The 13,720-nt window shown below is 48.2% G+C and overlaps 1 protein-coding gene across 1 annotated transcript in view; it reads right to left on the reverse strand.

Annotated features, from left to right (window-relative positions):
- The window catches only part of LOC105471666 (pre-mRNA processing factor 8), a 37,215-nt gene that overhangs the window by 2,163 nt on the left and 21,332 nt on the right, over nucleotides 1–13,720 (reverse strand). Inside the window, exons 25-39 of the mRNA XM_011724309.2 lie at nucleotides 9,854–10,101; nucleotides 9,560–9,739; nucleotides 9,217–9,352; nucleotides 8,947–9,116; nucleotides 8,652–8,781; nucleotides 8,382–8,528; nucleotides 8,040–8,200; nucleotides 7,562–7,753; nucleotides 6,759–6,996; nucleotides 6,491–6,619; nucleotides 4,777–4,890; nucleotides 4,524–4,697; nucleotides 3,164–3,357; nucleotides 1,273–1,512; nucleotides 1,036–1,177 (exon numbers count right to left, since the gene is read on the reverse strand). Of these exons, the coding sequence (XP_011722611.1) occupies nucleotides 1,036–1,177; nucleotides 1,273–1,512; nucleotides 3,164–3,357; nucleotides 4,524–4,697; nucleotides 4,777–4,890; nucleotides 6,491–6,619; nucleotides 6,759–6,996; nucleotides 7,562–7,753; nucleotides 8,040–8,200; nucleotides 8,382–8,528; nucleotides 8,652–8,781; nucleotides 8,947–9,116; nucleotides 9,217–9,352; nucleotides 9,560–9,739; nucleotides 9,854–10,101 (2,595 nt within the window). The remainder of the gene's footprint in view (nucleotides 1–1,035; nucleotides 1,178–1,272; nucleotides 1,513–3,163; nucleotides 3,358–4,523; nucleotides 4,698–4,776; nucleotides 4,891–6,490; nucleotides 6,620–6,758; nucleotides 6,997–7,561; nucleotides 7,754–8,039; nucleotides 8,201–8,381; nucleotides 8,529–8,651; nucleotides 8,782–8,946; nucleotides 9,117–9,216; nucleotides 9,353–9,559; nucleotides 9,740–9,853; nucleotides 10,102–13,720) is intronic.

Here is a 13,720-nt window from a genome sequence, read left to right on the forward strand (position 1 = left end):
TCGGCCCAAAATGATGTTTTATAAACTATGAATATCCCTGATACACTAGTAAAGTTATGCATCTTTTCTCTTTTTTGAAGCAGGGTATCACTCTGTCACCCAGGTTAGCATGCAGTGACATGATCTCAGCTCACTACACTCACCACTCTCCAGGATCAGGTGATCTTCCCACCTCAGGCTCCTGAGTAGCTGAGATTACAGGTGTGGGCCACCATGCCTAGCTAGTTTCTTAATTTTTTTGTAGAGACAGCATTTCATCATGTTGCCCAGGTTGGTCTCGAACTCCTGGGCTCAAAAGATCTGCCCACTTCAGCCTCCCACAATGCTGGGATTAGTCATGAGCCAGTTCACCCCGCCTGGAGTGCAGTGGTCATCAATGCTCACTGCTTTGGTTCAAGCAACCTCAGCCTCCTGAGTAGATGGGACTACAGGCAAAGGTTTTTTTTTTTTTTTTTTAGATGGAGTCTTCCTCTGTTGCCTAGACTGGAGTGCAGTGACGCGATCTTGGCTCACTGCAATCTCCCCCACCTGGGTTCAAGCAATTCTCCTGTCTCAGCCTCCCTAGTAGCTGCAACTACAGGCGCATGCCACCATGCCTGGCTAATTTTTTGCATTTTTAGTAGAGACGGGGTTTCACCATATTGGTCAGGCTGGTCTTGAGCTCCTGACCTCAGGTGATCCACCACCTCGGCCTCCCAAAGTGCTGGGATTACAGGCATTAGCCACTGTGCCCAGCCTAGTGTTGGGATTACAGGCGTGAGCCACCATGCACATCTGGTCAGGAATTTGTTTCTGACCATATCTATTCTCTTCCAAATACTATCAGGTTAATACTACATTTACTACCTTCTCTCAGCTGCCACAGCTTTTGCTATCTCATGGGGCCAAAACCCGCCTCGTTGTTTTGGCTATCCTTGCATAATTACTCATCCATGAATCTTGAAACCAGCATCTCAAGTTCTAGACAATCTCAGGTCGGTGTTTTAGGCACAAAATGTGTTGGGCACACACTGTGGCCTGAGTCCACTTACTCACTTGGGCCCGAAGGTCAGATATGCAGATGAACTTTTTAAGCACATTCTTGGGAAGGATGTAGGTGTAGCCAGTCTCCTTGATGTCATCAGATGAAACATAGATGTGATTGGTCCTTAGGTGCAGGTTGGCAGCAGAGATGGCCCTAAAAACGTGTAGGGAGTGTCAGCATCGCTCAGCCCAGCACCTTAGGTAGTGCAGCCGGCCTTTCCATCCCCACCCTCTTGCCCCTCACAGTACCTGACCCTCCACTCAGTTTTGGATGAGAAAGTCTGGGTCTCATAGTTGCTGGTGGTGGAGGTGATGATCTCATCGCCATGCTTGTTGACAGTGCGAGTCTGTGTTGCCGTGAGCTGCGACTGTTCCTTGGTCTGCTTCTCGATCTCAGCAATCTGCTGCCGCTGCTGTGACGGTGCCGAGATCTCCATACCCAGGATGATGTCTCGAATTTCCGATTGGGTCAGTGATGCCACATTCACACTGTGGGGACGGTGTGGGTTATATTAAAAGGATCCCTTCCCCTTGGTCACTTCTGCCTCAATGGAAAGGGTGTAACTTGGTAGGACAGGGCAGCCTATACTCACGCCCCAGACAATCCACAAGAGCTGCTTCTACAGGAAGTGTGAAACGGAGGCGTACTAACACTTCCAAGATTCGTCAGATCCAAGCGGGACAGCACACGGCGTGTGCACCTTGCCACTGTTTAGCATCCATACACCCCACGCTTCCCTGACCAAAACAATGCTCTGGCACGGAACACTTCTCAGAAATGGAAACCCCAGAAACCCTACAATACTGGTTCTTAATCAGAGGTGGTATTGTCAGTCACCCTATGAATAGTTTGGGTTGCCACGATGACAGGGAGGGAGACGAGGAGAGGAAGGGGTGTGTGTGTGTGTGTGTGTTGGTAGCAGTGTCAGATACTTAGGGTCTCGGATGTTCAAACTTCTTACCATGTATGGACAGTAAAGAAATGCCCTGTTCAAAATGGCAACAGTGAGAAACAACGGCCTAGAGTCAGAATGAAGCCCTAAAACACAGACGCTTCTCATACTATTGAAAGACACTGGCCGGGCGCGGTGGCTCAAGCCTGTAATCCCAGCACTTTGGGAGGCTGAGGCGGGCAGATCACGAGGTCAGGAGATCGAGACCATCCTGGCTAACACAGTGAAACCCCATCACTACTAAAAATACAAAAACATTAGCCGGGCGAGGTGGCGGCGCCTATACTCCCAGCTACTTGGGAGGCTGAGACAGGAGAATGGCGTGAACCCGGGAGGCGGAGCCTGCAGTGAGCCGAGATCTGACCACTGCACTCCAGCCTGGGCGACAGAGCGAGACTCCGTCTCAAAAAAAAACAAAAAAAACAAACAAAAAGAAAGACACTGCTGTATCTCTCTTCTATGAGACTGTCAGATAATTTCTTTCCTTGTTTTCAAGATAGGGTCTTGCTCTGTCACTCAGGCGGGAGTACAGTGGCATAATCATGGCTCACTGCAGCTTCAAACTCCCGGGCTCAAGCAAGCCTCTTGCCTCAGCCTCCATGAAGCTGGCACTATAGGCGTGCACCACCACACCTGTTTTAAATTTTTTCTTTTGTAGAGATAGGGTCAGTCTCTTTTGTTGATCAGGCTGGTTTCAACTCCTGGCTCATGCAATCCTCCCACCTCGGCCTCCCAAAGTGCTGGTATTACTAGCATGAGCACTCAAGCCCAGCCAAGACAAGATAATTTATTGATAAACTTTTCTTTTTTTGTTTGAGACAGAGTCTCACTCTTGTCACCCAGGCTGGAGTGCAGTGGCGCAATCTTGGCTCACTGCAACATCCGCCCTCAAGGTTCAAGCAATTCTCCTGCCTCAGCCTCCCAAGTAGCTGGGATCACAGGCGAGTGCCACCACACCTGGCTAATTTTTGTATTTTTAGTAGAGACGGGGTTTTACCATGTTGGCCAGGATGGTTTCAAACTCCTGACCTCAAATGATCTACCCACCTCAGCCTCCCAAAGTGCTGGGATTACAGGCATGCGCCACTGTACCTGGCCTTCTTGAGAAACTTGTAAGCCTAAATGCTTCCAAACCCCAGAAAACCATATACAGACCTCCTATCTGTGTCCCCACCAGCACTGCTCACTTGTTTTTCTTGCCGTAGTCAGCCAAGATCAGATCCTTGAGCTGCACCTCGACCTTGATCCACTCTTCATCAGTCAGAGTGGGCCAGATGTGGTGTGGTTCTGTAATAGTAGTCTTGTCTGGCTTCAGGATCACTTTTGCCCGGTCATTGTTTACATGTAGGGCACGCAGAATCAGGATGAGACGGGAGAAGGCCTAGGAAAAGATTTGGAAGAGTGAGGTAGGTCAGCTGCTTGAGGCTCTCCCACTTTAATCCTAACCTTTCATGAAACCCAAATTTTTTTTTTTTTTTTTTTTTTTGAGACGGAGTCTCGCTCTGTCGCTCAGGCTGGGGTGCAGTGGTACAATCTCAGCTCACTGCAAGCTCCATCTCCCGGGTTCATGCCATTCTCTTGCCTCAGCCTTTGGAGTAGCTGGGATTACAGGCACCTGCCAGCACGCCTGGCTAATTTTTTGTATTTTTAGTAGAGATGGAGTTTCACCCTGTTAGCCAGGATGGTCTCAATCTCCTGACCTCGTGATCCACCCACCTCGGCCTCCCAAAGTATTGGGATTACAGGCGTGAGCCATCGCGCCTGGCCTTTTTTATTTATTTTTCTTGAGACAGTCTCACTCTGTCGCCCAGGCTGGAGTGCAATGGTACCATCTCGACTCATGCAACCTCTGCCTCCTGGGTTCTGGTGATTCTGGTGCCTCAGCCTCCCAAGTAGCTGGGACTACAGGCACGTCCCACCACACCCGGCTAATTTTTTTTTGTATTTTTAGTAGAGATGGGGTCTCGTCATATTGGCCAGCCTGGTCTCAAACTCCTGACCTCAGGTGATTCACCCACCTCAGCCTCCCAAAGTGCTGGGATTACAGGTGTGAGCCACTGCGCCCAGCCCCAAGAGTTGATTTTTTTTTTTTTTTTTTTGAGACGGAGTCTCGCTCTGCCGCCCAGGCTGGAGTGCAGTGGCCGGATCTCAGCTCACTGCAAGCTCCGCCTCCCGGGTTCACGCCGTTCTCCTGCCTCAGCCTCCCGAGTAGTTGGGACTACAGGCGCCCGCCACCGCGCCCGGCTAGTTTTTTCTATCTTTTAGTAGAGACGGGGTTTCACCGTGTTAGCCAGGATGGTCTCGATCTCCTGACCTCGTGATCCGCCCGTCTCGGCCTCCCAAAGTGCTGGGATTACAGGCTTGAGCCACCACGCCCGGCCAAGAGTTGATTTTTAACTTTAAGGTCTTAAACCCTCATGACAGTCAAGAGTTCCCACCCAATCTATAGGCTAAAAATGTGAAAACGGAAAAAACCTAAGACACAGGAAAAATCCTGACCCTAAACCTGCTCCTCCTCCAGCAATCTTCTCTTCCCGAGGTTCATACCGTGTAAGATGAAATAGTCTTGAGCCAGTCATCGTAGAGGTTGAAGAGAACCATCTGGGGCTCAGTGGCTTTAAGGATGAGATCCCCAAACTTTTCCACCTTGAGACACGCCTGGAAAGGGAGTTGGAGCTCCGATCCTTTGATGACAATATTGGGGAAGTCCAGTAAGTGCACCTAAGACAAGATCAAGTCCAAGATGAGAAACGGCCTAAAGGTCTCAGTTTCTTTTCTTCTACCCCACCCACCCTCTTACCTCCAGTGGGTCCAGCATGCCCTTCCTGGTGACAATGATCTGCTTGGGCTGTTCCTCCACAGGCAGAGATCGGATCAGGGCGGCCACCTCCTCAGCTGTCTTCCACTTAGCCAACTTAAAAGCAAGAGAGAAGAAAATGGAAATTTAGTCTCTACCCTCCTAGATCAACTAGAACAGAATATCCTAGTTTTGAAATAATCCAACTATGTTTCTACTGAACGCTGGTGTTAAATGTTAGGCACTTAGAAGGTAGAAGAGTATCAAACGGCCGTGTCCAATGACCAGGCTGACGGCCCCTTTCAACAAGACAATACCACACGCTGACACGAGTATGTGCTAAACCATATACTGCATTACGGAGTTCAGGAGCAAAATAAATTAAGGCTACTAGGATCAGAAAAAAGCTGCACAAAAAAACGTGTCTTAAGGAGGGACTGTGATTAACAGAGCAAAGGGGAGTTCATTCTAGAAAGAAAAATACGAGCAAAACACAGATGTGGAGATGAGCATCGGGGTTTGGGCTACTAAGATCCTGGACTGACTGTAAGATGAAATATGCTATAAATGTAAAGGAAGAGAAACTGGCTGGACAGATACAGCCCAGCCAGATGTTGAATGTCTAGGAAGCTAAAGAAGAGTTAATTCAGCAAGAGTTCTGAGGTAGAGAAGAGACTGAGTCAAAGTGGATGTTTCAAGAATAAGTGTTGCCTTTAGAAAAATGATTTTTTATTTTTTATTTTTTTTTTTTTTGAGACGGAGTCTCTCGCTTTGTCACCCGGGCTGGAGTGCAGTGGCCGGATCTCAGCTCACTGCAAGCTCCGCCTCCCGGGTTTACACCATTCTCCTGCCTCAGCCTCCCGAGTAGCTGGGACTACAGGCGCCCGCCACCTCGCCCGGCTAGTTTTTTGTATTTTTTAGTAGAGACGGGGTTTCACCGGGTTAGCCAGGATGGTCTCGATCTCCTGACCTCGTGATCCACCCGTCTCGGCCTCCCAAAGTGCTGGGATTACAGGCTTGAGCCACCGCGCCCGGCCAAATAATTTTTTTTTTTTTTTTTTTGAGACGGAGTCTTGCTCTGTCACCCAGGCTGGAGTGCAGTGGCACGATCTCGGCTCACTGCAAACTCCACGCGCCCGGCCTAGAAAAATGATTTTTGATAGCCCTGTTCAAGAAAGGTTAGAAATTCAGGAAACAAGGCCGGGCGCGGTGGCTCAAGCCTGTAATCCCAGCACTTTGGGAGGCCGAGACGGGCGGATCACGAGGTCAGGAGATCGAGACCATCCTGGCTAACACGGTGAAACCCCATCTCTACTAAAAAATACAAAAAACTAGCCGGGCGAGGTGGCGGCGCCTGTAGTCCCAGCTACTCGGGAGGCTGAGGCAGGAGAATGGCGTAAACCCGGGAGGTGGAGCTTGCAGTGAGCTGAGATCTGGCCACTGTACTCCAGCCTGGGTGACAGAGCAAGACTCCGTCTCAAAAAAAAAAAAAAAAAAAAAAGAAAAAGAAATTCAGGAAACAGACCAGCTGGAAGGGAACGAAGCACCTCATATACTCTTGGACCTCCCACAGAATACTTCCCAAGGAATTTAGGGGATAAGTCCAAATGAGATGTTCTCAGCCTTTCATCTAACAAACCAGTAAATACTACCCAGTCCACCCCAAGAATAAGAGGCACCATGGTTCTATGGCCTCTTCATCTTTAAACCTGCTCACCTGCCCCAAACGCTTCTGTCCCGCCCACACAGATGTGTGGATTATCTTGAGGAACAGCTGCCCTGTGCGTGGGTTGAAGATGAAGATGGCTCCGTTGATGGGCTTGGTTGTCAAATTCCCTTCAAAGGTCTAGAGAAGGACCGCATTTGTTAGCATGGCCTACACATCACCACCCTGCCTCCTTCCCAGCATATGTACACACTGAGCCCATTACCCTCCCACAGCCCTGTACAGAGTCCCGCACCCATACACTGCTGGTAACACTCACCTTGTGAATAGTCACTCTGTAGACGTTGGTGTCATCCACAAACCAGATAATCTGGTTGGAGAAGAGCTCACCATAGTTCTGAGAAGATAAATAAGGCTCAGTGGGCTCAGATGAATACAGCTGTAACCCCTTGCGGATCCGTTCACGTAACACGTACAGGGCAGGGTTTGCCTTCATGATCTTGGCCATGGCCTGCTGGATGAGGGGCTTGCTGCCTGGGAACCAGTTTCCATAGGCACTGGGAAGGTAAAAGGGTCAAGAAAAGTTAAGACCAGGCTGATAGCCCCAGAAGCAAGACAAACTGCAACTCTACGGAGGAAGAAAGACTGTTGGCCAGGCTGACAACACTCTGCTCATGTGTACATACAGGCTGGAGAAGAGAATCAGTGACCCACAGGAGGAATGGGCCACTTCCTCTCACTCAGGTGAAGTAAAAAAGTATGACTACATTAAAGTATGGGGCTAATGGAAAATACATGGATTGTGTGTGTGTGTGTGTGACAAGAGTCTCGCACAGGCTGGAGTGCAGTGGCACAATCTCGGCTCACTGCAACCTCCGCTTCCTGGGTTCAAGCAATTCTCCCAACTCAGCCTTCCGAGAAGCTGGGACTACAGGTGCGGACCACCACGTCCAGCTAATTTTTTGTATTTTAGTAGAGATGGGATTTCACCATGTTGCCCAGACTGGTCTCAAACTCCCAAGCTCAGGCAATCTGCCCACCTCGGCCTCCCAAAATGCTGGGATCACAGGTATGAGCCACTGCGCCTGGCCTGAAAATACATGGTTCTGAGCCTCAACTCACCTGTGCAAGTTATAGGCCAGGTCGATGGCAATGAGTACACCTGTGGGCGAAGGGTAGATACTCATGTTGTCCGTGGTGTAGTCCAGGAACTTGGCCCGGGCGTAGCGCTCAATGTCGTGGGAATCATAGTCCCCCCAGCGCAACTGGATGTCAATCCAGTATTTCTGGGTGGTGGTGCTGTCCATCACATCCCTGAAGATGAAGAGGGTTCAAGCTTCTAGGAACCCATGGGCATAACCAATGCCCCCAGAACCACTTAAATCCCAACACCATCCCACCCACTCCACCAACTTGTTCCAGATCAGCAAGACCCCAGAGAATCAGCAGCTCTGACTAAGGGTGTTGATAGGCTCCAGGGGTAGCACTGGCTCCAAGTTTGAAACAAAGGCAGACAGGGACAATTCCTAAAGTTGCAGTGCTAGAAGAACAGGAAAACTAAAGTTCCTGGCTGCCCAGGGCTGGGTCCTGAGGCACTTACTTGGAGTCAGCCAGCAATGAGGGCCGGGAGACGTTCCACTTATAGGAGGCAAAGAGCAGGATATCTGCACAGGAAGAGTTCATCTTATACGACTTTCGGGGATGGATTGTCTCCTTTTGTACTGTCTCAATTTCCAGTGCATCGAGTTCCTGGTCAAACACCTGAAGGAAAAGATGGAGACATTAAGACTTGTTAAGGAAGCCCAATTAAAATCAGAGTTTGTAGAATACGATAATGAGGCAATAGGAGTCTCATCCTCAGAGCTTCCAGGGTGGATCTCCCATATGCAAAAGGGCAAGCTGAGTCGACTCTCTAGCACCCTCTCCCTCGATTCCAGCCCACCTGACACAAGTCCATAACGATGCTCTCATGGATCTTCTGCCACAAGTGAGCTCGGAAGATCTGGATGAGAGAGATCTTCAGCGTGGGGATCTTGCCGTGCATGAAGATACCCGTCAGGTCTAGCTGCACCTGAAAGCCTACGTATACCTGCCAGGAAAACGACAATGGGACATTAGAGATCGAGAGACTCGGGTGCTCATGACATAACCAAGGCAAGAAGAAACAACTATTTTTAGCTTCCTATCTCCAGTGTCTATCAATCACACTCACATTGGCTCGATTGATGGTTGGGGACCACCAGAGGGTGAATCTACGATTGGGAATCTGGTTCAATCCTGATCGCTGAGCATTAGTTAGCTTCTTCCACTTCATAGACTCCTCAAAGCCACTGGCCTTCTCCCTGGGGAGCAAGAGATACAGGTGAGGTGATATCCTGCCATCTCCCAGCACACTGCTGACCTCCTGGAGGTGGCTGTCTGGGGGACACCACAGGAAATCACAGAGGTGCACAAGAGATGAGCTCAAAGGGTTGTGACAGGTCCTTCTAAGAGAGGAGAATCCTCACCAGAAAAGCCCCTCCCAGGTAGGGAAGTAAGTGCCCTTAAAGAGTGTGTGTTCCAGAATGCCTTCCACACCGCCCAGGGCCTGGATCATGTCTGTACGGTAGTTGTTCAGGTTCCAGAGCTTCCCATCATGCCGCTGGTGTGTCCACCAGAATGGATTCTGCTTCAAAACCTAGATAGGAAGGCAGGCACGGTCAAGCTTCTGGGTGCCCCAGTTTCTGGGATAGTCATGGGTTTTCCTGATTCAGGGAAAATCTCCTCCCTCCACATACCTGATACTGCTTAAAGTCAGTTCTGACACGCCAGCCCTTATCATAAGCCAGTGTGTGCCGGTCCTTCTGGAAGAGGGTATTGATTCGTGGAATGCCACGATCCCATGAATCTTCTAGGTCTTCCAAAGTCAGGCGTCTTCCAAAAAAAGAAAGATTCAAGTCAAAACGCAATCTCACATGAGGAGCTCAGCACTCCTTCCTGGCCAAAAATAATTAGGGTCAGTAGAACCAGCCTTCTCACCTCCATAAAACCATGGCATGCTCTGACCCTGAACTCCACACACAGTCCAAAGGCCACCACCTGCCCCTGCCCCAGGGTTGGCATGCCCTCCTAGATGCCCACCTGTTCTGAGCAATGGCCTCTTGCCTCTTGAGTGCGTATTCAGCCCAGACCCGCTGAGAATCAATGAACTCGCTCTCCCACGGTTGTATGTAGCGGTACAAGTTGGGAATCAGCTGGTCTTCTTCATGGCTCATTCCTGAACGAAAGTGTGTGATACCTACATCTGTCTGCTTGGACCACCTGTTTGGGGTACAACCAAGATTAAAGAAAAAATAAAGCCTAAAACTAAAGAAACACCCACTTCCCTCAGGGCCTAAGCAACAGGCTTTAGAAATATGTTTAACCGGGCTGTACCTGAGGTCGGACTGGGGGATGAGCACATGGCCCATTGAGAGCATGCCAAGTCCACCCAGCTCCTTAGGGGTGTAGAACACAACTGGGGGGAACCGACTTGGCATCTTGGAGTTGAGTCCGATCTTGATGCGTGTCTGGATCTTGTTCTCACACTTTACCAGTAAGTCCAAGAGCTCCTGGGTGTTCACCACAGCCTCCCGAAAGTATGTCATAAGGCCAATCAGAGCTGTATTCCACTTATTCACAATCTAAAGACAGTAGGAAAAAAAGTCAATTACAGATGAGCCAGGGCGGGGAGGGGGGAGACTACTTACTTGATCCAGTTATTTTATCTCTACTACTCAAGAAAGATTTGAGTTCAACATCATTAGTCACTAGGGAAATAGAAAGCAAAATCACAATGAGGCTGGGCGCAGTGGCTCACGCCTATAATCCCAGCACTTTGGGAGGCCAAGGTGGGAGGACTGCTTGAGCCCAGGAGTTGGGAGACCAGCCTGGCCAACATGGCAAAACCCCGTCTCTACTAAAAATACAAAAATTAGCCGGGTGTGGTGGCAGGTGCCTGTAATCCCAGCTACTCAGGAGGCTGAGGCAGGAGAATCACTTGAACCCAGGAGGCAAGAGGTTGCAGTGAGCTGAGATCGCACCACTGCACTCCAGCCTGGGAGACAGAGCGAGACTCTGTCTCAAAAAAAAAAAAAAAAGAAAAGAAGGCCGGGCGCGGTGGCTCAAGCCTGTAATCCCAGCACTTTGGGAGGCCGAGACGGGTGGATCACGAGGTCAGGAGATCGAGACCATCCTGGCTAACACGGTGAAACCCCGTCTCTACTAAGAAATGGGAACAAAAAACTAGCCGGGCGAGGTGGCGGGCGCCTGTAGTCCCAGCTACTCAGGAGGCTGAGGCCGGAGAATGGCGTGAACCTGGGAGGCGGAGCTTGCAGTGAGCGGAGATCCGGCCACTGCACTCCAGCCTGGGCGACAGAGCGAGACTCCGTCTCAAAAAAAAAAAAAAAAAAAAAAAAAAAAAGAAAAGAAAAAGCACACCAGATGGAGCTATACAAAGTAGTGAAGAACACCAGAAATAGAAATAGTATGTGGGTAAAATGCAAAAAATATTTTTTCTCATTTTGCAATTTCTATAAAAGATAAAGGCTGTTCAAAGCAAAAAGAGTAACAAAGTATTATAGCACTTATAATACATGTACAACTAAAATGTTATGACAAAAATACTACTAAGAGTGGGAGTGGAAGTTAAAGTGTATTATTCTAAGGTTCTTGTACTATATGTTAAGCGATCCGTAGTAGACTAATGGTCACAGTAGATCATGATAAGTGAAGGATGTATACTGTAAATCTTAGAGCAAATAAGAAGGAAAAAGCCATGTAGCCAAATAAGTGAAGAGTGGAGATAAAGTCATAAAATAACTAAATTCAGAAGAAGGCATGACAAGAGAAAAACAGAAAAAATAAATTAAAAAAAAATAAGATGATAGATTTAAACTGACCTAATTGCCACATTGATGGTTACATTAACCTTAATTGAGGTATTCAAACCATTTGTAAAGCAAACATTGTCAAACTGGATTTAAATAAAAACGCCGGGCTCGGTGGTTCACACCTGTAATCCCAGCACTTTGGGAGACCAAGGCGGGCCTCGGGGTCAGGAGTTCGAAACCAGCCTGGCCAGCATGGTGAAACCCCGTCTCTACTAAAAATACGAAAATTAGCTGGGCATGGTGGCAGGCGCCTGTAGACTCAGTTACTTGGGAGGCTGAGGTAGGAGAATCACTTGAACTTGGGAGGCAGAGGTTGCAGTGAGCCAAGATCACGCCACTACACTCCAGCCTGGGCGACAAAGGCAGAGACTCCATCTCAAAAACAACAACAACAAAAAGATCCAACTATATGCTGTTGATAGGAAATAAACTTTAATTACAAAGACACAGATTAACAGTAAAAAGATGGAAAAATACACCCATGTAAACACAAAACAAAGCTGGAGTGGCACTACTGATGTTAAAACAAAGACTTCAGACCATGGAATACTATCAGGAATACAGAGGGATATTTGATACGATAAAGGAGTCAACTCGTTCAGAAGACCTAATAATCCTAAATACATTATATAACTAATAACAGAATCTAAAAAATGATGGACCTGAAAGAAAATAAACTCACAGCTGTAACTGGAGTTTTCTCTCTGTTTTTGGAGACAGGGTCTTGCTCTGTTGCCCAGGCTGGAGTGCAATGGCACCATCTCCACTCATTGCAGCCTCCACCTCCCAGGCTCAAGAGACTCTCCCACCTCAGCCTCCCAAGTAGCTGGGACTACAGGCATGTACCACCACACCAGCTAATTTCTGTATTTTTTTGTAGAGATGGGGTTTCACTATGTTGCCCAGGCTGGTCTTGATCGAACTCCTGTGCTCAAGCCATCCACCAGCCTCAGCCTCCCAAACTGCTGAGATTACTAGAGATTTCTAATACTCCTCAGTAACTGATAGAAGTATACAAAAACTATCACTAAGAATATAGAAGACTTGAGCAATGTAACCAATTGACTGAACCTAACATTTGTACAATACTCAACCTAACAATAGCAGAATACAGATTAACAGATCTTTTCCAGCACACATGGGACAGGCACCACGATAGACTGTATGCTAGGACATCAAAAAGTCAGCCTCTGCCAGGCATGGTGGTTCACACTTGTAATCTCAGCATCCCAGCACTTTGGGAGGCCGAGGCGGGAGGATCACAAGGTCAGGAGATCGAGACCATCCTGGCTAACACAGTGAAACCCCATCAAAAAAAAAAAAAAAAAAAAAAAAAAAAAAGCCAGGCGTGGTGGTGGCGCCTATAGTCCCAGCTACTCGGGAGGCTGAGGCAGGACAATGGCCTGAACCCGGGAGGCAGAGCTTGCAGTGAGCCGAGATCACGCCATTGCACTCCAGCCTGCGCGACAGAGCAAGACTCCATCTCAAAAAAAAAAAAAGAAAAAAAAAGTCAGCCTCAGCCAGATGCAGTAGCTCATGCCCATAATCCTAACTCTTTGGAAAGCTAAGGCGGGAGGATCGCTTGAGCCCAGGAGTTTGAGACCAGCCTAGGCAAGAATGAGACCCCACCTCTAAATTAATTAATTATTTTTTAAAAAAATTTTGGGCCGGGCGCGGTGGCTCAAGCCTGTAATCCTAGCACTTTGGGAGGCCAAAACGGGCGGATCACGAGGTCAGGAGATAGAGACCATCCTGGCTAACACGGTGAAACCCCGTCTCTACTAAAAAAAAAAAAAAAAAAAAAAAAATTTTGATACATTTTTAAAAACTAATATCATATAGAACATGTTTCCTAATCATCATGGAATCAAAGTAGAAACTAATAAGGGAAACCTCCAAATATGTAAACGGCATAATTCAAAACCTCAGGTGAAATATGAACTCATAAGGGAAATTAGAATATACTTTTCATGGGCTGGGCATGGTGGCTCATGCCTGCAATCCCAGCACTTTGGGAGGCTGAGGTGGGTGGATCATGAGGTCAGGGGTTCGAAAAGCTCAATAAAACAAGACAGCAAACCACAAAATATCAAATGATATAGTCAAGACTTTAAGGCAAAAAATGTCTTCTGAATAATTATTGAGGTGAAAGTACGTTGGCTGGAGTTACCATAGTAATATGCTTTGAGCAAATAGTATTCAGACAAGCAAGGAGAAAGGACTGCAGGTGAGATAACAGCTTAAACCCTAATACGAAAGTGAGACTGAGCATCTCACATGTCCACAGGATGAGACAACCGGGCAGATCTACAGAAAGGAGGGGGCCGGGCGCGGTGTTTCACGCTTGTAATCCCGGCACTTTGGGAGGCCG

Source organism: Macaca nemestrina, chromosome 17 (genome assembly GCF_043159975.1).
Source record: "Macaca nemestrina isolate mMacNem1 chromosome 17, mMacNem.hap1, whole genome shotgun sequence".
In the NCBI taxonomy this organism is placed as follows: Eukaryota; Metazoa; Chordata; class Mammalia; order Primates; family Cercopithecidae; genus Macaca; species Macaca nemestrina.